At 43.7% G+C, this 23,695-nt stretch overlaps 4 protein-coding genes and 1 non-coding gene across 6 annotated transcripts in view; 2 read left to right on the top strand and 3 right to left on the bottom strand.

The window, feature by feature from the left end:
• The window catches only part of brd1a (bromodomain containing 1a), a 17,333-nt gene extending 11,289 nt beyond the window's left edge, over window positions 1-6,044 (bottom strand). The window contains 5 exon segments of the mRNA XM_035680930.1: window positions 1,210-1,338; window positions 1,452-1,583; window positions 1,802-1,958; window positions 2,318-3,743; window positions 4,651-6,044. Of these exon segments, the coding sequence (XP_035536823.1) occupies window positions 1,210-1,338; window positions 1,452-1,583; window positions 1,802-1,958; window positions 2,318-3,726 (1,827 nt within the window). The 5' untranslated portion in view covers window positions 3,727-3,743; window positions 4,651-6,044.
• On the bottom strand, window positions 682-754 carry trnak-cuu. The gene has a single exon. It is a non-coding gene; the product is annotated as a tRNA-Lys (tRNA).
• A 24-nt stretch (window positions 6,045-6,068) lies between the features above and the next one.
• zbed4 (zinc finger, BED-type containing 4) lies at window positions 6,069-13,435 on the top strand. Of its 2 annotated transcripts, XM_035674257.1 has the most exons (3): window positions 6,070-6,222; window positions 8,651-8,885; window positions 9,084-13,435. In XM_035674257.1, the coding sequence occupies exons 2-3, from the start codon at window positions 8,844-8,846 to the stop codon at window positions 12,609-12,611; spliced, it is 3,570 nt and encodes a 1,189-aa protein (XP_035530150.1). In that variant the 5' UTR covers window positions 6,070-6,222; window positions 8,651-8,843; the 3' UTR covers window positions 12,612-13,435. The 2 variants fall into 2 exon arrangements, with proteins under 2 accessions (XP_035530141.1, XP_035530150.1); XM_035674248.1 differs by having other exon boundaries at window positions 6,069-6,222; window positions 8,651-13,435.
• A 91-nt stretch (window positions 13,436-13,526) lies between these two features.
• alg12 (ALG12 alpha-1,6-mannosyltransferase) lies at window positions 13,527-17,132 on the bottom strand. The gene is made up of 9 exons (XM_035672907.1): window positions 16,961-17,132; window positions 16,203-16,335; window positions 15,950-16,123; window positions 15,642-15,836; window positions 15,450-15,553; window positions 15,109-15,332; window positions 14,628-14,797; window positions 14,306-14,381; window positions 13,527-14,210 (listed from the first exon to the last, which is right to left on the bottom strand). The coding sequence occupies exons 1-9, from the start codon at window positions 17,117-17,119 to the stop codon at window positions 13,967-13,969; spliced, it is 1,479 nt and encodes a 492-aa protein (XP_035528800.1). The 5' UTR covers window positions 17,120-17,132; the 3' UTR covers window positions 13,527-13,966.
• Window positions 17,133-17,463: 331 nt separating this feature from the next.
• creld2 (cysteine-rich with EGF-like domains 2) lies at window positions 17,464-22,224 on the top strand. Its single transcript, XM_035679658.1, has 10 exons — window positions 17,464-17,787; window positions 17,974-18,056; window positions 18,376-18,486; window positions 18,603-18,694; window positions 18,842-19,018; window positions 19,128-19,226; window positions 20,326-20,409; window positions 20,694-20,789; window positions 21,505-21,645; window positions 21,821-22,224. The coding sequence occupies exons 1-10, from the start codon at window positions 17,644-17,646 to the stop codon at window positions 21,877-21,879; spliced, it is 1,086 nt and encodes a 361-aa protein (XP_035535551.1). The 5' UTR covers window positions 17,464-17,643; the 3' UTR covers window positions 21,880-22,224.
• Window positions 22,225-23,695: the final 1,471 nt, after the last annotated feature.

Raw genomic sequence — 23,695 nt, 5'->3', positions numbered from 1 at the left:
CTACCGACTGAGCTAGCCGGGCATAAAAAAAGAAGCACCCTTGACCTTTTACAGACTTCTTCCAGTGGACCTTGCTCTCAAGTTACCAATGATTTCATCAACGCAAGACCAGATACACCCAGACAGAACTAGTTAAAGCAAGTAGTGACACAACAGGTCATAGTTAATCTAAACGGGCGGTTTAATGGGAACTGTGGACTAGTAAAAGATAAAATAGATGCCTGCTGTTGGAATCACAATTATTGGGTTAGAGAAGAGTGACTGATTTAAAAGACGTAATTTTTTTTGCTTTCTCCATTGACTGAAATCCCATAGGCTGTGGCTTTGGAAATATTTGGTGGTATAACTGGGGAACTGGACATGCTTGTCATCATAGAAATAGATGATAGGATTGTGATTGTGAGTGTTTATTGTAACTTTGGAAATATCTGCTGTCTTCCTTTAGTCACACCAGAGCAACTCCAGTGTGTGCCCATCTGTGGCACAGCAGCTTTCACTGTTGATAGGCTATGACTTGTGAAGTGTAACCAATCAGATTGTGCTGTGGGCGGAACATTGAGTTCATCAGGTCTGTAAATGTAGACCACATTAGAACACATTATCACAAATGCTCAGCTAACCAAGAAAAGATAAAATGAATGGTCTACTAGTAACGTAATGGAGTCTGGAGTCAAAAGCTAACGCCCAACGTGGGGCTCGAACCCACGACCCTGAGATTAAGAGTCTCATGCTCTACCGACTGAGCTAGCCGGGCATGCGCAAAGACTCCACATTTTACAGACATGTGCCAAGAAACCTTACTCTCAAGTCACACATTCACCCTACCAGGAAGTCACATTGCTCAACCCTGCCCACACATGGAGGGGGGATGGTTCATTTATAACCTCATGTGACATGCAGCTACCAGTTGTCTGCTGGCTGTGGTGTGTTGGAATGCAACTTTGAACCGATGTGTGGAGATAAAATAGAAACCAATGTCTGTGATTATTCTCCCTTTACATGTGCCAGTAGGCCCACTTGGTGTGTCAGGGCTCACGCCGTCATTCACGCCATCATTCCAACATTTCTGAAGCAGTTACCTGGCAATCAGGTAGAAAAACTGGTCAAACGGACCCGCTGCTTTGTACCAGCAAGTCCAGTTTGAAGGCTTATCAAACAAGAAGTATGTATTTGTGTTTCCTTGATGTAGCTCCTTTTTTCAAAACTCACCTCACTGACATCAACCGGCTGGGTGAAGATCCTGGCCTGGTCTTTTGCCTGGATCTGGTCCAAGAGGGCTCTGAGCAAAATACTGAAGGGAGTCAGCTGCATCTCTAGGAGGGTTTCCTGCTGTTTAATCTACAGCACAGCACAGAGGGAAACCGTTTAGAAGATCAGATTGTTGCATTTATTTTGCAGAATTTCTCCGACTGCAGGTTCAGGCAGGAGTCTGCCCATTTCTCCACTCCTACCTCTTCCCTCTTGAGCTTCTCCCTCTTGCGGATTAGCTCCAGCAGCAGCCGGGCTCTCTCTAGGTCGTGTCGGAGACGATGCCATTCCTTTAACTGGTCCTTCAGTGCCCTGCTCTCCTCCTCATTCTGCCTCTGGAGAAGACATTTAAATAAAAAAAATACACACATTAAAGAACAGACAAGAATTGAAAAGGATGCAACATTAAAATGTAAACAACGTGTGTAAAAAAAAGACTGGCTGTATGCAAACCTACAAACACATATTTCAAGTTCTAAAAGCTACTGGTAGTTTGGTAAAGGGGAAAATGAAGACTGAAAGCCCTCTGTGGTTGACTGACAGATGAACAAACCGGCTGTGCATTCTTCTGAGACTGCAGGCTTGTTTGAAGGCGTCTGATGAGGGGAAGCCCATTCCTGGATTGCCTCTTTAGCGTCCAGTAATTTAGGACCAGCTCCACAAAGGCTTTCTTCTTCTGGACTGACACCTGGTTCATAATAGTTTGTAACCTAGAGGAGCCGAGGAAGACGGGTATTAGGCGTATACTGCCGGGGAGAGACACCAACAACTAGCACATCTCAAAAGGTCACAAGCTGACAGACAAAATCTACCCAGCGCTTGACTAGCACACTCAATACTGACCACTGACACCTCTATCTGTGAAGGCAATCACCTGTGTCACATGCTCAAATCCTGCAACAGTCAAAGTTTGCCCATCAACAACGGCATGTCTTATCAGTGTCCTTAAGGAAGACAGAAAAGCCCTCCCTATATCACCAATCACACGCTTTGCTGTAAACAGTAACTGATATCTCATGCTAACTAAAGAAATAGTACACCACCGTCATTAATGAACCCGTAAGTATACCTGTGAGCAGGAAAAGTAGGCACAGCAGCAGGGGTTGGCTCCTCAACTTCAGGCTCAGGCTCGGGCTCAGGCTTCTTACTCTTACTCTTCTTCTTCTGCTTCCCTTTTGACTGTCCTTTACCTGTACCTCTCCCTTTGTCCACCTTCTTACATAGTCCGTTTTTGGGTTTGGCATCGTCATAGATTGTAAGAGGCCTCCTTACACACCCATTAGGTGTGTGAGCCCCACAGTAGGCCGTCTTTTTTACGGAGAACGTGGGCTCCCCTGTTTCCGTTACCTCTTTGATTGGCTCCATCTTCATAAAGAGGCCGGCCTTTTGGGCACAGCTGACGTGGAAGGCGGTGTAACAGTTGGCTTTGTGGCACTGGATGCACGCCCCGACGCCTTTCTCCTTGCAGAGGTAGCAGGTGAGCTTCCAGCGAGCAGGAGGGATGTGGCTGATGCCATCGATGGGTTCTATGAAGGTGGTGTTGGAGAAGCCGACCTCGGGGACCCAGAGGGCACACACCACGTGGCCCCAGCGGTCGTCGTCCGTCTTTTTCACCGCTCCGCCCTTGTTAGGACAAAGTATGCAGCCTGCGGGCTGGGTGGATGACTGGAGGCAGTGTCTGCAGAGCCACTGGCCCTCGGGAATGTAGGGCACGCCGTAACATTCCTGGTGCACGGCCACGTTGCACATGTCACAAAAAAGGATGGCGTTGCTGTTGTGACACTCTCCGTCCACGCAGATGCAGCAGACGGCGTCCTCGTCAATAGGAGCTTGCTTTTCGCTGCCTTGGTCCAGACTCTCCAGGTACAACTCTTTCTCAAAGCGGTCCACGAGGAACTCAAAGACGTTGTGAGACACCTGGCTGACCCCTTCGCCTCGCCGCTTTTCATTCACCAGCTCCAGCCAGGAATAATCTTCCTCGTCCATGTCGTACTCTGTTTCCTCATCCAGCTCTTCCTCGGTCTTCTCTGTGTATTTATAAAAGGCAGCTCCGCGCTTAGGAACTGCTGGAAGATTATATTCCACGGTACGAAATTTAGGCTCTGGAAGCTTTGGTCCTGCGTTAACGCCGGCCTGGTGTCCACCTCCCTCTCCGTGACCAGTGATGCCCAGTGCCGCGTTTCTCTTCTCCTGGTTGTTTTTTAGTCGGACTGACCTCAGGAGGACCTGCTGCTGTGGTTTCTCAGCGTTCTCCTTATTGCTGGTGCACTCCATCATCTCCTGCACCATGGGGTCATCGTCCGAGATCACGTCCAGCTTGTCATATACGCTGACCCGATGGACGCGTCCGTCGATGTCGAACTCCACCATGCGCTGAGCCTGGGCGTAGGTCAAGATCTGCTTGTTGGGCGAAGGCTTGATGGGAGACGGCGGCCTCTGCGGCACCGTGACCCGGTGCTGCCGAGCTTTCTTCTTCATCTTGACGCTCCGTGTTGCTGTGGAGACACAGGGTGGGGATAAACAGTTAGATATGGGCCCAGGGGAGTTAAACCGAGGGCACAGAACGCAATGAGGAAGCTGCATTTCAAGGGTTGAGAAATACAAAGAGCACGATAACTCTCTAATGCAGTATTCTGTGGTGTAATCCACACTTTAGTTTATGGTTAAAACCCATAAAAACATTATAATAGCAGCATAAATGACAACACCTAAATTGTTTTCCTCAACAGCATGTGACTAGGTTAGCAAATGAACGTGTGATACAGACATCGCTACAAGTAATAACATCCATTATGAATGACAGCCATGATAATTTAGCTGCTTCACACTGAGAAATGGGGTAATTTAATTCAATGTCCTCCTGGCCAAGCGGAAATGATAGAGTGATTCAAACGCATTGTACTTCTGTGACCTCAAAGTTAACCACCGGATTAAGGGAGAATATGAAGCCTTCAAACTACAGTGACTGTGTTGTGGACTGTAATGTAGTCGCCAGCTGAACGTTACAGCTTTGTCAATGGAGCTGGGGCATTTAAATGCGGTGGGAGGCGGCCACACAGGGCACTTTCAATATGACTGCGCAGGAGTTAGCGCTTGCCCATTTGGTGCAGACATACAAAATGCCTTTAAAGTCAAAGTGGCCAAGTTGCTAACAATAACATTAGCTAGCCTGCTAACTAGCAACAGGAGCTAGCCACCACCCCCACACACACACACACACACACACACACACTTGAACGGAGCAAATGGCGTCAAACAACACAAGAGCTCTTTAAACACATCGTTTATTAATTCAGACACAATATGTCACATTAAACGCGCGTTTCTGCAGCTGCATTGTGTGCCTCCTCGTCGCCAGCCCCTGTAAAGCTCAGTAAAAGCGTATAAAACCAAAGCACGTACCTCGGATTCACGAACAGTTTTGCTAGTTGGAGAAGACGGTAGCTAGCCAGCTGCCTTACAAAGCAATGGCGATACGGCCTGCTAAGTGGCTCTAACTCCGCACACAATGTTCTCATCCAACGGGCGATACTGGGGTCTGTTCAGCTACTAGTAAAAAGAGAAAGATGCCTGCTTGGTGCCTGTGAAGTTTCGATATCAAGTTCCACAGAGAACACACAGTTATTTGCTTTGTGGACCATTCATAGGCTGGAGTCGCTCGCTAGCCACAGTCGACCAGGAGCAAAAAAGCAGCAGCAGCAGCACGGACGGCTCATCCCCCAACACAACAATGCGTTTCACCAGACAACTCCCACCCGTACGCACTACTCTACGTGTGACGCTGGAGGTCATGTTGGTGGTGGGTCGCAGATTTCACACAAAAGCCCATCTGTCACACAAATCGATGCATCGCCTTTTGTCAAGCCTTACTAGCCGTACACAGACAAAGCTCCAAACAAAGCGCGAAGCACCGTCTGAGCAAAAGCTGGGGAATCTAGCTCTGGTTTATTTTTTATTTTTATTTTTTGGGCTCTCCGCACCGGGTTGTTAAGTCATAACCAGCGGATATGACTTTCAAATTGGTGTGTGTGTGTGTGTATCTGTCATGGTCCGGGCTATTGATTCAGCATTTCTCCTCTAGTCACAGAGGACAGTCAGGACACAGGCAGAACAACAACAAACCGCTGCTAAATGCCCCACCCTTGCAACCAGTCCGCCCCAGACTGTCTCTCTGAAGTCAAGAAACCCCGTCGGTTTAAAGCAAAAATAACGTGTGGCGATAAATAATACATATCCTATGCTTACAGCGTTAATATGAAATCCAAGCTGTGGCCCCAGACCGTGAATGCAACACGTAGCAGAAGTCATTGAGCAGTAATTATTTCGTAGTAACGTAACAAGCTACTACCGTATGTGTCGTCGAGGTTTGTTCGTTTAATTAAACGAACACACTTCGGGTCTTTCCGAGTTTACGTTCGAAGAAGACGTTCATTTAGTTCGATTACTATGGAAACCGAAACCGTCATTTAGCGACGGTTAAAGGGCTTGGCGAAGAATAACAGTGTATTCTTCTTATTGTTGTTGTTATTATTATTATTAGAGTATAAAGTAACATATGTAACAAAGTCACATTTTTCCACAATGTCCCATAAGGTAATATAACCGCTTGTTGTATTATCAAGTGAAACGGGAGACCACTCAGCTGTCATTTTAATAACTCGTCGCGCAAAACTGGCTTTAATTTGAGAAAAAATTAAAGCGAAGCAGCTTGTTGTATGTGTATGTGTGTGTGTGTGAGACATGTTGCTTAAATGCATTACCCCCTTCGCCACACCGAAGACCCTGCGCCCGGTGACATCATTAAAACATGTTCCTTCCGTCCGACGCTGTGTGGAGCTGCTTCGGCCGAACGTGAACTGCTCGCAAAACCAGGAGACAAAAGCAACAAAGTGAACCCCCCTCCGGATCAATCAAATGTGTCATATTTAACTATTTAGGAGCCGAAACCTAGCGATCCCACCGTCGTACTTCACAGTAAGTATCCCGGGCACACGTACACGTCTGGTGAGGGGTTTTTTAATGCGGTCTGGACGTCGTGGTGAGCGCTGGTCTGATTCGGATCCCGTGTGGTTCGTGTGTTGCCTCGGCTGGTTCTGCCTCGCCAGGTTAGCTACTATGTCCTGTGTGTGGCCTAGCTGGCAGCTAACCAGCTAGCAGTCGTGGTGTGGTCCGACATTTACCAAAAGCCTTTCCCCAGACCACCGCGGCGTTAAGGGGGTAGTTGTAGAAGTTCCATTGCGTTGAATGTTTGTGCCACCGACCCATGTGACAGAAGTGTTGTACCTGTGTGTTGTTTTGTGTGTGTGTGTGTGTATTAGCCCTGCGGCTAGCCCAGTTAGCTCCCAGGATAGCCACCGTGGTGTTTACTGATGATGTAGCGCTACTGCCAGAGAGGTTTCATTATAACCTTTAATATTTGCGGGTGTGAGGGTCGCGCTAGTTTGAGGATGTGTGTTAGCTCAACGTGGTTTACGACGAAAGCCGGCGTAAACCTGGATAACCTTTTTATTAGTTGGTGTGTTATGTGGAGATGAAAGCAGATTTCGAGCTGTCCTCTCGCATCTTCCTGACTAGCACTTTAGCCAAACCCGGAAAAACTGTCCGTCACTGCTCACGTAGGAAATTGCATAGCGTTACTTGTTTGTTTGTTTTGGATTACCCACTTAAATAATGATAATAATATATATATTAACGCTGATAGAGTTGGTTGTGCTGGCCACACTCACGAGGGCAGAGTGAGATGAATGAACGATTGTTTTTCTGATCATTTATTAGACATTTGCTGCAGGTTCCACTGCGTTTGGGTGATACTGGTGTACTTGTGTTTTCAGAGCTTCGGTTTCTTGCATGTACACGTACTGTTTCTTGTGTCTTGTCTGTATAGTTTGCTCATGTATTGTAAAGATAAAAAAAAAAAACAACACAATTTTGTAGTTAATAAGTGTCAATATTTCCCTTTACTTCTTTTATGCTGCATGCACAACATGCTTTATTTTTATTACATTGGCCCATAACGCAGTACTTACTGACATAAGGGAAATAAAGACTTAAAGTGAGACACAAGTCGATCTTATCAGACCACATTTGACCTGGTCCAGTTAACAAAACACGCCATATTCTCCCAGTTATTAGTTTATTATGTACACCTAGTCTAAATCAACAGTCCTGTAATAAATACTACTTTCATTAAAATTATTTAATGCACTTTTTTTCCCCAAACATCTCTTATAGTGGTGCTGTTTATGGCAATATATTGAGAGGTGTTTCTAATATTTTGACCACCCCATTTACATGAATGAGGCTGTACTAAATATTAGAACCACCCCTCCTTTCATTAAGGTATTGCACTTCTGTATTACACTGCATGTGTTTTAGCTGTATGGAATAAATTAGGAATTGTATTGTATTGTATATGTTTTTATATATTATACATTTTTACAATGTGTATTGATTAATGTCATACACATAGATCTGCCTACATTATGACAGGATCATTTGGACAGTGTGGTGCTGATAATGCATTGATAGACTAGTAGGATCCCAATTGTATGGTAAAAATGGCAGACTGGAGCCACTACGTTGGTTCTTTTTCAACCAGACATTACCCTCAAGCTGATTTTGGTCATTAGTTTCTCAAGATGTCAGTGCTCTCAGCTGCTGAAGTGTTTCAGTGTAATGAAACAATCTACATACAAGGATCCATAGTAAGAATATAAAAGATTTAAGCAGCATGCACAGTTGTAGCACATTTTCATTTCATCTACTGTACCATGAGGTATACATATTGTGAATATTTACATGGTAAGCATAATTAATCCAATAAATAGGAAAATATTTGCATACAGTTTTAAAAGGGGGGTAAGGAAAAGTTGTGATAATAATTTGTGGGGATGAACACAGGCTATTATAATTCAGAAAGCTGAAAGAATTGAGCAACAGTTCAGTAGAAGGACCTTGGAGAGGTGTTCCTGTCCTTAATGGAGCATTACCATTTTCCAAGTGGCTGAATACAAGTCCTCCAGAGGAACTGAAGGCCAGGCCAAACCTGTATGTGTAAATGAGGCAGCGTAGGCAGGAGACTAAAATTAATACTGTGTTTAGGTGGTGCTTGTCAACTTGCAAATTTAAACATTTCCATTCATGCTTATTACCACAAAGTTACAGTTAGTAACAAAGCGGTCAATGCAGGTTGATTTTCTGAGAGATTTTACTTGTTTGTTGTAACTTTAAACACCATTATGCTGTCAAACCTTGTATATAGAGCCTGGTCAATCAGTTATTAGAAAATAATAAAAAGTTAAAATGTCATGTACAGAACCTACTGTACATTACCTGTTGTTTTGGAGTCTTGTTATTTCTTAAGAATACACTTTCATTCTGTTTTCCCTCTCCCTTTCCGTAGGTTGTGTGCAGAAAGGCGGAACTACTTCAGTCATAAATGGAGAGGGACAAGCAGGCACCCTGTGTCCCAGACAGCCACACGCTCATTACATCACCTGCTTGAGAACTGCAGTATTGATGACTACACCTGAAAAAACTGATTACATTTGACAACGCAGACCTGACTATTCTACAGACACCCTTGGGCTGCTGCCATGGATGGAGAGGAAGACGTCTCTCACATGAGTGAGGATATGGTCAGTGAACCTAATGGCTCCGTAGAAAGTAAAAAAAGAGAGGCGAAAGGGACCTGCCTGAAAATTGAGGGCCAGGATGGTTATGTGTTCAAATCATACAGCATTAACCCTCATGAGGCTGCGGATGCAAAGTCACCTGCTTGCTCCTCAATAACACTGGATAAAGACTCTCCCCCTTCTTTTCATTTATCTTCTCAGGATGACAAACAGTTGGAGTCAGACCAAGCAAGTGAGACTGATCCAGCTTCTCCCACTCTTGCAAACAAATGCCTAAACACTGATATAGAGGGAAATGTGGAGAGTGAAAGGTTGGAAAATGGTAATGAAGAAAGTCAACATATCAAAGAGGAGCCCGAGGATGCAAATGGAATGGAGGAGGAAACGCAGGATGATGAAAGGCTGGCATTTGGTAGCTCCATTGGCCCTTTTGTAACGAGAGATGGTGATGAGTATAGTAATTTACTAAGTGGATACACAAGCACCCTTTATGATGTTGCCATGGATGCTGTCACCCAGAGCCTTTTGTCATCCATGAGGAGTAACAGCAACCCAAGAAAAAAATCTCCTGCTTGGAACCATTTCTGCATATCGCCACGGGACAGTACCAAAGCAATCTGTTTATACTGCATGAAAGAGTTCAGTCGGGGTAAGAACGAGAAAGACCTCAGCACAAGTTGTTTGATGAGACACGTACGAAGGGCTCACCCCACTGTCCTCATCCAAGACGGAGCGGACGCATCAACACATAACATGACGAGCGCGCTCTCCTCATCTTTGATACCTCCCTCCCCAAACTCACCAAAAAACGGAGACATGACAAATAGCATTATCTCTTCTGCCTCAAAGAACACTTCACCGTCCACCTCCTCAGCTGAAAATTCAGACCTGTCATCCAAAGAAGTGTTGCCCAAAGTCGAACCAAAACTAGAACCGTGTGCCGACACTGTTTGCAGCACGCTTTCATCCTCACATTCCAATGAAAACAACCTTGAAGATATGTCAGACGGAGGGCCCGAGCGTCTTCCTGGGACCCCTAAAAGCTCCAGTTCCCGTCGGAGATCAGCTGTATGGAAACACTTCTACCTGTCGCCTGCTGATAATTCCAAAGCGGTATGTATCCATTGCATGAATGAATTCAGTCGGGGTAAAAATGGGAAGGATCTAGGGACAAGCTGTCTTATTCGTCATATGTGGAGGGCCCACAAAGAGGTTGTCATTGAGGAAAATGGACAGGGCAATCACATTCCCCCACCCTATACAAACCCGCCCTCACTGCTGTCCCGCACACAACTACAGGATCCACTGGAATTAAAAAAAGAATCCCCCCTTTTTCCATCGTCACCAGAAACCATATCCGATGAATTACCCCAAAGCATGGAGGAAAGCATGGACATAAAAGTGGAATCTGACGAGATAATGCCGCAGGAGTCCTCCCTCAATCTCTCCTTCAAAAATCAGGGGGAGGAAACCCCCCTAACCTCCTCACCACGCGACCTCCCAGAGGGCCCCAGCCTCAATCAGGATCATTCAGTTTTCCAGCAAAACAAGAAGATCATGAAACGGGTGAAATCTGAAGTGTGGCACCATTTCATAGTGTCACCAGTTGACCAGTTAAAAGCACTGTGCCGTTACTGTCCATGCGTCATCAGTCGGGGGAAGCGGGGTGACTTTGGTACAAGCTGTCTGATGAGGCATCTCATGAGACGCCACCCAGACGTCCTCAAAAACCAAAAAAGCACAGATGAGAAGGAATCCTCCCCTCATCCCTACACCAATCTCACCGCAACGGACACAGTTTCAACCAAAGAAACTGAGAGCCCTGCCAGTGATAAAAAGCCACAAACCCTGCCTGTTTTCAGCAAAAAGACATCAAAACTGTGGAACCATTTCTCCATTTCGCCTGCTGACCCCACAAAGGTGGTTTGTTTGCACTGTAGCCGCACAATTAGCAGAGGCAAAAAGACTACAAACCTCGGCACAAGCTGCCTCTTCAGACACATGCAGAGGTTTCATGGACATGTTCTTGAAAGTAACAATACTATCTCAGGTGATGTGCCGTCTGCTGAAATTCATGTTAAACAAGAGCTCATGGACACTGCTGTTTATGAAACAGAACAGGCTTGTGAGAGGTTTGATGAACACCACCCGGTTGCCAAAAAAATCACCAAACTTATCGCAGAAATGCTCGCACTGGATCTTCAGCCATCAGCTATGGTGGAGAATGCTGGACTGAACAGACTACTAGAGTACCTCCAGCCTCAGTATTCTCTACCATCTTCTTCTTACTTTACCAGCACTGCCATACCAGATATGTACGAAAGGGTGAAGGATGTTGTGCTGACTCACCTGAAAGAGGCTGAAGGTGGTGTTGTTCACTTCACAACTAGTATTTGGGTCAGTAGCCAGACAAGGGAATACCTGACCCTTACTGCCCACTGGGCAACGTACGAGTCAAGTGTCAGACCCCAGGGTCAGGACTTTCACTGCTCCGCTCTCCTAAGTGTCTCACAAATAGACTGTGATCATGATATGCATGACATCCCGAAGCAGCTTGAGTATCTGTGGGATTCTTGGATCACCTCATCAGGGCTTAAAAAGGGGTTCACTGTAACTGATAACAACACCATCAGAAACACCTTGGAGGACCATGGCCATGTCACCATGCAGTGTTTTGGACACACTATAGACCTCATTGTTAGCGAAGCCATAAAGAGCCAGAGAATGGTTCAGAACCTTCTGAGTATTGCACGAAAGATCTGTGAACGTGTACACCGCTCAGCGAAGGCCAAGGAGAAGCTGGCCGAGCTCCAGAGGGTCCACCAGCTGCCAGAGAACCAACTGATTCAGGATGTTCCTTCCAAATGGAGGACCTCCTTTTTCATGCTGGAGCGGCTGGTGGAACAGAAGAAAGCCATCGACGAGATGTCGATCGAGTGCAATTTCAGGGAAATGATCAGCTGCGATCAGTGGGAGGTGATGCTGTCGGTCTGCAATGCACTGAAACCTTTCGAAGTCGCCTACAGGGAGATGAGCAACCGCACTGCCACTCTGGGACAAGTCATACCACTCATTCACATACTCAACAGAAAGATAGACATGCTGTTTGATGAAACTGTGGGCATAGACACTATGCTCAAGTCGCTAAAGGAAGCCATGGTGAGCAGAATGTCGGCAACTCTGCACGACCCACGATACACCTGGGCAACCATGCTAGACCCACGATACAAGACTTCGTTGTTCACAGAGGAAGAAGCAGAGAGTTGTAAACAAGATCTCATCCAGGAGCTTGACTTGTCCTCTTCTACCTCAGTGGCAGTTAAGCCTCCGCTGCCCAACGGTTGCAACGAGGCCCCCGTTTCACCCAACACCGCCCACTCAAACAATGACAGCCTCTGGTCCCTAATGGCTGACATCCGACAAAAGATAAAGCACGAGGAGAAGCCAAAGTCCTCAGAGCTGGCAGTGCTGGAGTACCTTGAGGAAGACATACTTGATCAAAGCTGTGACCCTCTCGACTATTGGAACCTGAAAAAGTTCCTGTGGCCCGAACTTGCCAAAGTAGCTGCCCGTTACGTGGGCTGTCCTCCCAGCATCATCCCAGCAGAGACACTGTTCAGCACAGCTAGTGTGAACTGTGCCCTAAATCAGCCCAGACCTTTACTGGAAAACATGGAGGGTCTGCTGTTCCTCAAGGTCAACCTCCCTTTGATTTATTTTCAGTACTGATTATTGTTGACCATTAACTTGAAAACCCTTTTTATCAAGGACCAAGTTGAATAGCTGTGAAATGGGGTTTTCTGTTGGGCAAAATGTAAAATATCAATTTTTACACTGATTCATTGATTCTCAATGCAAAGGCCAGATTTGGAGGTTTTATTGTATTCTGTGTACTACTGTTAAACACTTTGGAGCTGTTGTGATGAGAAGTCTCAGTCAAAAGTGTATCAGGGAGGGAGGGTTTTTCTAGCTGTAGGGGTTGGTGATACGTGTTTGCTTGTAAATCGATGTTTTTGTTTTTTCCGTGTCTACTCTCTCCTTGTGCCTTATCCAAAACTACTTCAGGTCAAAATGCTGTAAATATTTTGTTAAATTGCGCAGATCACGTCAGGATGCTTTTCAATTACTATGTATTAAAGATAGATGCAGAGTTGTTTTCTTAACGAAAACATAGCCCAAAAATAAATGCTGTGACTGAAAGATGTTTTAAGTTAATGTTATTTAATTTTCATTGTGAATTTGTGGCTCATGGTACTGTCATTTAGAAATAGATTTTTTTTTTTTTTTTACTTGCTGAAATGTTTTTAATAAGATCATGTATAATATTGCTGTATTTTCAGAATAAGCAGTTTGTTTGGAATATACAATTTGTCTCTTAAGCACAATTTAAGTTTATGTCCAGGGGATTAAATTATGGGTTTATTATTGAGTAAAACAATGTACTGTACATTTTTATATTAAATGACTTCTGAACCTAATTTGATAAATGTTTTAGCATTGAGACTGGAACCATGCAAATTTTGTGGTCATTTGTAAATAAAGGTTTTCCTTATGCAATATTGCAGAGGGTGTTTTTTCGTATAGTGATAGGTTTTAATGTTCAGAATTATCAGTCACGTGCAGGCTTGAAACAAAAAAATGAAGTCCAATTTAGAAATCGGTTTATTCCCTCCACTCAGTTTCAGCTTTATTCGTCTAAAAATATAAAAATCACAACCTGAGGTAAAAAATACAAAGCTGTCTACGATAAATGTCCTTGTCTGTAAGAACACATTTTATTTTTTCCTTGCTGTACATGGGAACTGCAATGCATTACACATCAGCATGAAGAATAGAGAACTATTTGAAACATCAGAAAAGGTGCAAGACAGTTCAATGCAATATATTTATCTACTCGGGCAGCCTGTCAGTTTGTGAATGTGACATGATACATGTGTTATTCTTTTCATACCTGGAAAACATACCCTTATAATTCCAATCTTCCCCATTAGAACATTTAAGAACACTTGTTTCGGTCACCATTGGTCCGATTTTGGTCACTAAGAAATCATGACTCCTTAATCCAACACATCATTCCTGTTAAGTCACTCATTTTGTAGCTCAGTGGGAGTCTTTCTCTCCATCAGCACAGTTTTTCTCTCCAGTTGCACACTGACGGGAGGGAAGTGAAACATGTTGAAGGCGATGCTGCTGTAACCTTCTATGAAGACGAGAGGTCGATGAGTGTCCTGGAGCAGCTGTATCTTGGTGGCATTGGCCTCCATCAGTAGGTGTGAGTACATTTTGATCTCAGGATTTTTGAGCTTCAGGTCCTCACGTTTGTCATATCTGTAAAAAGAAAAATAGCATAAGGGATTACATTGGGTGCATTGTTTTTGAGAAGCTTTAATCCGAAACAATGAAATAAGAAAAAATACACTAACCTCCAGTTTCTGTTCTGCTCCAAGAAGCGAGAAACTCCAGTTTCAGCAGCGTAGGTGTCAATATGAACAAAGACATCTGAGGGGACAAAGGCATTGTGTAAAAAAAACAAAACACAAACCTTTATGCATGTTTTTAAAGATTAATTATATCAGTACACATTATTTTTGTAATAACAAAAACTAAACTAAAAGGCTAAGACACATTTTCGATTATTAAAACTTCAATAAGTATTGACTTATTAGCTCCTTAAGGTGGCAATAATTAACAGTGTTTCTGATTTCTTGTAGAAGAAACTGAAAATGTGCTGAAAGTGATTCTGACCTGCTGTGACTGGCAGCAGTCTGTGTAGTTCCTGCATTCCTCTTCCCCCTGGGTAGTTGTGGTGGGAAACATAGAGACAAATGCTGGAGTATGCTGCATTGGTCAACAGCTGGCCAACCACAACCGCAGAGCCCAGTTTATACATCCAGGACTTCTGGTAGTTGCACAAACTAAAGAACAAGAAAGTCAGCATTACCGTTTTGCAATGTCTCACATAAAGGAGCAACTAATCTCACACACTTACGATGGAACTGATATCAATATCTGGAAAAATCTATTTTAAGAGCGAGAAATGACATCCACCAGTCACGTCAAGTGGCTAGTACTGTATGTTGCTGCTGGTTGTGCACTCCAGTCGGCCAATTTCTTTACTCTATAGGTCATATTTGGCATATATAGCAATGAGAGTGTCTGATTAATGTTGGACATTGTTCTTGACTGATACAAATGCATGTATATATTTTTACACGTCTCGTCTTACATGAAAGAACAGCCTCGGGCAGCCACCAAGCTGAGCACAGGGAAAGTGTATATGATGAAGCGCATCTCCTTGTGGGGCAGCAGCGAGTAGATGAGGATGAAGCCCACGGTGGGCAGCAGCAGCAGCCTCATCCGCCTGTCGAGGAGGCCGAGCGGGACAAAGAGCAGCGTGCAGCCCAGAGCGCGGGGCACAGCAGAGTAAAAGTACCACAGAAAGGGAGAGGTTTACTGGGGAGAAGAGAGTCAAGGAAGAACTGGGGGGTGGAGATGATCCTTCGTGAGTTTCAGTGATAGCAAATTAACAAAAAGAGTGAGAGTGTACTCGGGTAAATGAAAGGATATTCCCCAGTTGGAGCTTTTGTTGAGAATGGTGTTGTACCACAAAACCTGACCTTCAGGCCACAGCAGCTTCCTCCAAAAGATGGTGTCGATGGCCACCGTCAGAGCTGGAAAAGGCACAGGAAGTTAACACGTTTGCACAATTTATGGTTTACTGAGTTCGCAGTATTCACATACTGTACATTCACTGCTCACCCAGCGACAAGATCCCAGCAGGGACCGCAGAGTAAAGCAGCTGCAGCAGTCCCAGCTTCCTGCTCAGCAGAGATATCAGTAACATGAGACCCAAGAAGATGCAGAGCTCCGACCGGAACACGATGATGACTAAAGCGGAGAGGCTGATGAACCGCCCGTATTTCTGAGACATCCAAGATGTGAATGCCACCAGAACTGGAAAAAAAAAAAAACATTTGTGTCATCATGTCACTTGTAGATTTACTCAGGGAAATTAAAGCTTGATCCAGACTCTCTGGATAATAAGGATTTTTATCACTGTGTCTTACCTATTGGCAGTGCGAATACATTAGGGAGCGTCCTGGTGCTGTAGAACATGAAGTGAAACTGAGAAGCACACGTCAGACAGAAGAGCCCAGCGACTGTGGAGCCAAACTGCCTCCTCACCTCCCTCTGCATGTGCCACAGCGCACCGATAACACACACTCCCAGGGAAGCTCGGACTGCACGGAACACACCAAGAGTACACACGCTTAACGCCAACGAGCCAACATTGTTGTTAACGGCATATTAGTGCTTTACCTGTCAGCTGTGTGTAGAATTTGGGCACATCCAGCAGAGAGGAGAGAAGCACAACAGGCGAGCAGAGCATGGAGAGGAACAGGGGCCCGAGGAAAGTCCGTGGCACCACGCCAGGGAACTCATGATGGTCATACTGAAAGACAGCACAGGCTCAGGGCTCAGCAACACTAATACAGCCACACCTACTGACCTACCTACCAACTACTCACCGGTTCTTGAGCTGAGATTGTTTTGTCAATTCTTTTGTTATTGTGTGACTCATTACAATTCATACCTACATGTTTTAGAGAACAAATGCAATACTATGAAGAGCATACTGCAGTGTAGGTTTATATGACTTAATATGAGGGGTTCATAAAACATAAAGAAAGTATGATTTGGGGCTATACAAACAAAAGTTGTCATTTTTGTTTCTAAATCTAAATTTTTTTAGCTGACATGGTAATGATAAATAACTCTTTGACAGCAAGTAAGTTCATTGATCTTACTCAAGACCTTGTATTGCAGTAAGTGTTCATTTTAATTTATTTGAGGTTATGGAATTTCACATTTAAACACATTTGCCCCCTTAAATGGTGAAGCTATAAAACTGTGAACCTTTAAAAAAAAAAAACATACCAACCATAAGTATAAGTAACCATTGTATGTAGGCTGTAATATTTTCACCAGTGTCTGATTTTAAAAGGATTTCATTCACTGATGCTGTGGAGTTAGCCTGTTAGCACACCCAGTACCTGTATGCATTAACAGCTGCTCACCTTGTCCAAGTGGAGTCTGTGATACAAAATGTCGTGTGCCGCCTGTAAATTAAAGCTCTCCTCCACTTTAGTAAACGGACAAACGAATAAATGCAGGAGAGCCACAGCTATGAGTAAAAACAGCAGTGGCAGTCCCAAAACATTCCTCTTTTCAGCCATGACAGCTGAGGGATTTTCATCACTTCCGGTCAAGACAGGAAACGCACCGCGCCACACGCTTCCATATCGCTGAAAATGTTTATATCATTTTTATAGTAACAAAATTAAGATAGTGTTTAAAAATGCTATCAAACACTTCACCCAACAGGAAAAACAAAATCATTTTAAACACAAACACTAAATTTCCTGAAATTTCCACGTGGGAAAGAACCTTTTTGTCCCGCGCGTGGCGGCTTGTGATTGGTTCTACGTTTGATTGACAGGCGATCCGGGCGAATCAGCGCAAGCCACAATTCGATCAAGAGCCTGACGCGGAAATCTAAAGCCGCATCGTTTTTTTTTTTCCCCCCCCCCCCCCAAACACCCGGCATGTAAATACCACTTTGTTGCGCTTTGCATAGATAACGCTAACGTAGATTTAATGTTAAGAGCGGCTCATTTAGATGTGCCCGAACCGTGCAGCACTTTCACATTAGCTTGCTGTGTGTGTCCTGATATGAGAGTGTGTGCACTGGTCGGCTGAGATGCTGTCCACCGGTCCACAGCTGCGGCCACTGCTGCTATTGTCTTGTGTAACTCTTGTTTTACTTTTCCAAGTCACCAACGCCAAGAGGGATTTTAAAAGCGCCTGTTCTACCTGTCAGCAAATGACTGAGAACTTCAACAAGGTGAGAGGACGTTTCTACACCTCTCCTTTGTCTTGTTTTTCATTTCCACTGCTATCTTGCTCTCATATTGGGAGTTTGTCCTGCTACATTCAATGGTGCCACATGCCTGAAAGGTCTTTCACTTCTCTCAGACCCTTCCCTGTTTGTTTCTGTGCGAACAATGACACTGTTTTTTGTATATTTTAGGGCTTTGACAGAACAGCAAAGCAGAACTTTGGCGGAGGCAACACAGCCTGGGAGGAGAGAAAACTGTCTAAATATGAGACGAGGTGAGACGGTGCAAGCCTGTCCTGTCCAAACTGCAGGTCACCCTGCCACAAGAGCCGGCCGTCAGAGCTGTGTTTGCTTTGCACCAGAGCCAGCAGGCCGTCGTACTTGGCACGGGAAGCGCCTTAGAAAAGTTTTAGATAAGCACTATGAATTAGAATCTATAGCTGACTGCGTGCCTGAGCGGCTGCTACAATAGAATTGAACCAACTTTCCACGCAACACTTCCTGTATCATCACACAGTCTGTGCGGCGGCATATGCTGATTTCTACTCCCAACCCCTTTTTAAACTTCATCTCTGTCTCATGCTTCCTTCGCAGCGAGATCCGGCTGATGGAGATCGTGGAGGGGCTGTGTGACAGCAGCAGCTTCGAGTGCAACCGCATGTTGGAGGAGCACGAAGAGCACTTTGAAACTTGGTGGTTCAAGAGGTGGGTGTTGCTCGCCTGACTAGGGACACCTTCAGAGTTATTTGTTTGTGAGAAGGTTGTTTCACTTGGTAAAATGTGGTAAATCTCTTCCTGTCTGATTTCCTGTTGCAATACAGGAAAACGAAACATCCTGATCTGCATAAATGGTTCTGCGTTGAAACCGTCAAAGTGTGCTGTCCAAAGGGAACATTTGGACCGGACTGCAATGGTGAGGAGGATCCTCTCAGTTCCGGCAGACGAGATGTACTGTAGCTCAAAAATAATACAGAAACCAATAATCCCAGGAACCTGTGGCAGCAGTGCCGCTGTTAATATGTTTGTATTTGTGTTGTCGTTCTGATTGTATTCTTTGCAGCCTGTGTGGGGGGCTCCGACAGACCCTGTCACGGAAACGGAATGTGCGACGGCGACGGGACTCGCGGAGGGGACGGAAAGTGCAGCTGTGACCACGGTTATAAAGGGGAGTTCTGCCTGGACTGCATCGACGGCTACTTCAACGAAGTGAGGAATGACACATTCTCTCTGTGCACAGGTACACTTCAACACACACACACACACACACACACACAGCTGAACAACACACAAGAGGAAAGCAGCATGTCTGTCGTCATTCTGAACCCGGGCTTCACCTCTTCCTGCAGAATGCCACACGTCCTGCAAAACCTGCACTGGAGCAACCAACCAGGATTGTGATGAGTGCAAAGAAGGATGGGAGGAGGATGACCAGGAAGCTTGTGTTGGTAAGTGGACCAGTAAAAAGTCTCCATGTAGTATATTCAAATGGATTCTATTTGCAGATGATAATAATGTATTCTGCTTTATTAGTGTTATTTAAAATGTATGTAATATATAGATATATTGATTTTACAAAAATGGTAATAAAGCAGCAAAACTTTCCAAGTCAATTACAATACTGTATAAAATTAAGGATTTTCTAAATAAAGCTTCATTGTAAAGCCTGTACTGTTCCTTTCATAGTTCCACATATAACTTACTGTCTGGGGAATACAAATCTTCTTACTTCAAAAGAGAGCCATAAGAATTTTAAACGTATCTACATACCATGTATCAACAAAGTCACTGTTTATTAAATGAAACACTCTAAAATATATAGATTTGGTCCACTTTTAAACGGCTCACATCACTGTAATAGTAATACAATCAATTATTACCTTAAAGTATCCAGAAGTTGAGTAAAATGAGAGAAAGTCAATGTGATTAGAGAGGAATTCACATGTTGAAAAAACTGAGGACCAGTGTAAAACACAATCCCTGTATTTCAGTTAAATGGGTGAATTAATGGAACAGCTGTAGTGAGGAATTGAAAACCTGCACAGACATGTAGAAAGTTTGAAAAGGTTGATCAGCAATACCCTGCGACTTCGGCTCGCACCTGCAGAAATCTTTATGCTGCGTTACTGTTTTCAAATGTGGTATTTGGGTTATTGACTTTTCTTATAGTTTCTTGCCTTATTGTCTCTATTATTGATTCCAGACCAAAATACAATTTTAATGTTAAAATAGGAGTTTAGTGTGTCAAGGAAAATGGCTAAAACTTAATGTAATGTGAAAAGATTTTATTAAAAAAAAAACTCTTCTTGGAGTTAAATATAAATGAAAGTGAATATTAATGCCTGCACAGGAAGAACGTGTCCCCTATAGAAACTGCAACAATTCTATATTAACCATGCAGGATGGCCAGTTAATCACACTGTATGTAAAACAAACACGGACCACTTCAGGCATATTTGATATAAAATGGTAAAATGCATAAAGAATGCTCAGTAGATCATGTTGTGTGTACGCCATCTATACCTCACTGCCTCTCATGTGTTACAGATGTAAATGAGTGCTCTGCAGAGCCTTCTCCATGTACAGAGGATCAATACTGCCTGAACACGGACGGCTCCTACTCCTGCAAAGGTAATGAATCATTCTGTTTCACACAACATTATGATCTGTAATAATTGGACACAACAGTAACTCCTCTACTGTAGGAAAAAACAACGCTGGTGTAAAGTATATTCCTGCTATATTTTCTGCTTGTTAAGTGTTACTATGGTTGGAGTATTCGAAACATTTCTTATGAAAACTGGGGCCGTAAACTTAAACGCAAATGCATCATGATATTTCATAAACATACTGCTGTCCATATATTTTGTGATACTCGTGTAATAGAGCGTTGTTTGTGTATTCGTCCTTCACAGGCTGTGACAAAGTGTGCGCTGGCTGCACTGGAGCTGGCCCCAATAACTGCCAGGCGTGTGCCAGCGGGTATCAAGACACAGAGGGCACCTGCACAGGTATGATGTAAATGATTCACTGTTGGAAGGGCTTCACTCTTCATGCTGTTTTGGGATTTTAGAAGAATTTGTGAGCCAAGGACCAGTGTTTTCAAAACAAATTGTACTTTAAATTATTACAAAATGTCTTTGTAGGTATAGAGGATCCTTTCTTCCATTGGTGCACATAATTAATCACAATGTTTAATCAGAAATGTAATATTAATTCAGCTTGTGTTTTGCAGTATGCACAGTTCAAAAGAGGAAATATTGAAGATAATAAAGTCTGATGTGATTGTAAAACTTTCTCAACAAATAGCATGAAGTCTGTAAAACAGGCCACAAATATATGTAGCTGAATAAATAGTAACAGCAGAGCGCTGCAGTTTTTAGCAAACAATAGTAAATAGTGCTTTTTGGGGGGACTATTTTCAGCTGTGCATTGATTGCTTTATACATGCTAGTAAGTATTTATGGCTTATGTGATCGATCCGATATAAAGGACACTTCATCATAATAAAGGACCATGTCACCCAGTGCAACAGTGTGGCTCAGTGATGGATTTAAATAGTCTTCGGACTGAAATTCCGAAATTCTGAAAAGATACATCGGGCTTTGGATACACACATTTGTGATTTCTACAGTGTGTGTGTCCGACCCTTTTGCTTTTATTTACCACTTATTGGGGAAAGCTTTCTGTCCGTGGTGACCTCATCAGAAGTGTTGTGTTTTCCAGACATCGACGAGTGTTCCCAGCCAGAGTCCGTATGCACTGAGGAGCACCAGGAGTGTGTCAACACTAAAGGAAGCTACGTGTGCATCTGCTCGAGTGGCTATGAGGAGCAAGATGGCCAGTGTGTCCAAACGGTACAGCCAGGTACGGATTGGTGTCGGTTTAAACACTGGTTTCATACACTGTTGTGTATTAGCAGTAGCCTATCACAGTAGTGAAAACATATTATGTTATATATAATTTCTCAAACAGGATCACAATAAAATCAAAGTGAAAATATGAATAATTACTTATTCAGTGATGCTTCCATTCTTACCAGAAAAAGAGGACGAGTCAGAAGCATCCGAGACGACCACAAGTTCACACGGGGAGCTTTGATGTACAAACTGGGAGCAGTGGGAGCGAATCAGGAAGAACATTTGGAATTCCTACACATCACATCCGAGGCCGCTCATTTTTAAATTGTCGACTACATGCACTTAACGTACCAGCTGCACTTAGAACCAACAAAAGCTGCCAAGACAGTGTTTTCCAGCAGTGGATCATGGATTAAAGGACAAAGAAAGGGACATTTTATGCTCTCGGAATGCTGGTCGTTGTTGCTTTTCTCCGGTGTACTCAAACTACCACTTGATGTCTTTATTTGTTGTGTGGTTTTAAAATGGAAGGTGTTTCAATAAAGGTAAATCATGTTAAAATTAGGATAAACCCATGTCAACAAAATGTGTATATTCTCTTGTACAGTTCTTTTGTTGTTGTTGTTATTTTTGAGGAGCAAGTGCAGTGCAGTGGATTAAATTAAGTTAGGAAACCACAAGCTGCGTTGTGATGCAGTGATCATAGATGGCCACATGGTGGCAGTCTAGTCACATGAAATACAGATGCTCACTACTGTGGAAAGATGAATGCTTTACTTAAACTGATCTAAAAGGACTAGATAGTAAGTCTCACTGTTTTTACTCATCTCTTATTCTCATATATCTCATATTGATGCATGACCAGATTTCAGTGCGCTTTACCGTTGGGAATAGTATCTTTTATTCTGTATCTTCATACCTACACCGTATATATCCCCAATCTTGGAGACTTTCCACACACATTAATCCATAGTTTTCCTGTGTGGCCTGGACTTCACAAAAGCTATTCCATCGCCGACATCTTTTGGTCTTTTGAAAGTCAGCTGCACCGTCACCACTCAGGTGTTAGGATTTTTGGAAAGACCTTCTTGTGGCCCCCCGTTTGGATCAAAGCATATTTTTCTAACCCAAGTCTCACCTTGCAATAATGCTTCCCGGCTTCCTGTGGGATGATGTCAGCTGTTTTGACTCGACAGGCTTGCCAAGGTGCTGGAGCAGCCAGTTGAGACCTGCCTGAGCTGGAAGTGAGGCAGCAGAGATGTAATCATACCACAGACACCCACCCCCCCAACCCCCAGCCCACCCTCCACTTTTCACTCCTCATTCTAGGGTGGTTGTACTCCCCCATATAGAAGGCCTTTTCATCGGGAGAATGAATAGGCTTTTCCCCTGTATTACAGTGGTTTATCAAGGTGCGGTGCTTCACAGATGTAACCCCATGATGGAATATATCTGCAGATCAACTCGCCAATAAAAAAATCACATTTTATCAAAACCTCAATTTGGTTGGTCTCCAGCCTAACTCATTTTATTAAAAAGCACAATAAAAGGCAGAATCCCAATTCCAAATTCCTCAATTACAACACTGCAGGTTAAATAAGCTACATTATAAAAGCTACCCCAGCAGCCGCTTTGCTTAGCTTAACACCAAAAATAACTGAGATGGGAACGTATAACTGGCCTCTTTGTCCAAGGTACAAATCTGCTTACCATACCTTAAATGCTGCACTAAATTAAACTGATTAAAGTAATGCCTTTAATTTTTTGTTGTTGGTGATTATTTATAATCATTTTGTTAGCAAGGACACTATTGTGGTGCACTCTGTAAAATGGAGTTTAGATGGTTACCTTGTAATTTTTTTTTGATACCTTTGGGACCCAAGAGCTGCCTAACGTTCTTGGGCACAAGATATAGTGCTCCTTGAAGGTGGCCTATATTGCCTGACATAGCTAAAAACTGAAATCCCGATTAATCTGCAACGAGTTAAACTTTCTTGGAACCAGACAAGAAATTGTGGTAACTTGATGCCGATACTATGTCACATTTGTCCTGATCT

This window comes from Morone saxatilis, unplaced genomic scaffold (genome assembly GCF_004916995.1).
Source record: "Morone saxatilis isolate NCDOM2014 unplaced genomic scaffold, NCSU_SB_2.0 Contig10, whole genome shotgun sequence".
Classification (NCBI taxonomy): Eukaryota; Metazoa; Chordata; class Actinopteri; family Moronidae; genus Morone; species Morone saxatilis.
Note: the sequence above shows the minus strand (reverse complement) of the source record. Positions and strands in the feature narration are given on the sequence as shown.

Coding starts and splice junctions, on each gene's coding strand:
- zbed4 (XM_035674248.1), top strand. CDS start 8,844: ATGGATGGAGAGGAAGACGTCTCTCACATGAGTGAGGATATGGTCAGT.
- alg12 (XM_035672907.1), bottom strand. CDS start 17,119: ATGGCTGAAAAGAGGAATGTTTTGGGACTGCCACTGCTGTTTTTACTC. Junction 16,124..16,202: donor ATTCTACACACAGCTGACAG/GTAAAGCACTAA, acceptor TGTTCCGTGCAG/TCCGAGCTTCCCTGGGAGTG. Junction 14,211..14,305: donor GAGCAGAACAGAAACTGGAG/GTTAGTGTATTT, acceptor TTCTTTTTACAG/ATATGACAAACGTGAGGACC.
- creld2 (XM_035679658.1), top strand. CDS start 17,644: ATGCTGTCCACCGGTCCACAGCTGCGGCCACTGCTGCTATTGTCTTGT. Junction 19,019..19,127: donor CACATTCTCTCTGTGCACAG/GTACACTTCAAC, acceptor CTCTTCCTGCAG/AATGCCACACGTCCTGCAAA. Junction 20,790..21,504: donor CACAGAGGGCACCTGCACAG/GTATGATGTAAA, acceptor TGTGTTTTCCAG/ACATCGACGAGTGTTCCCAG.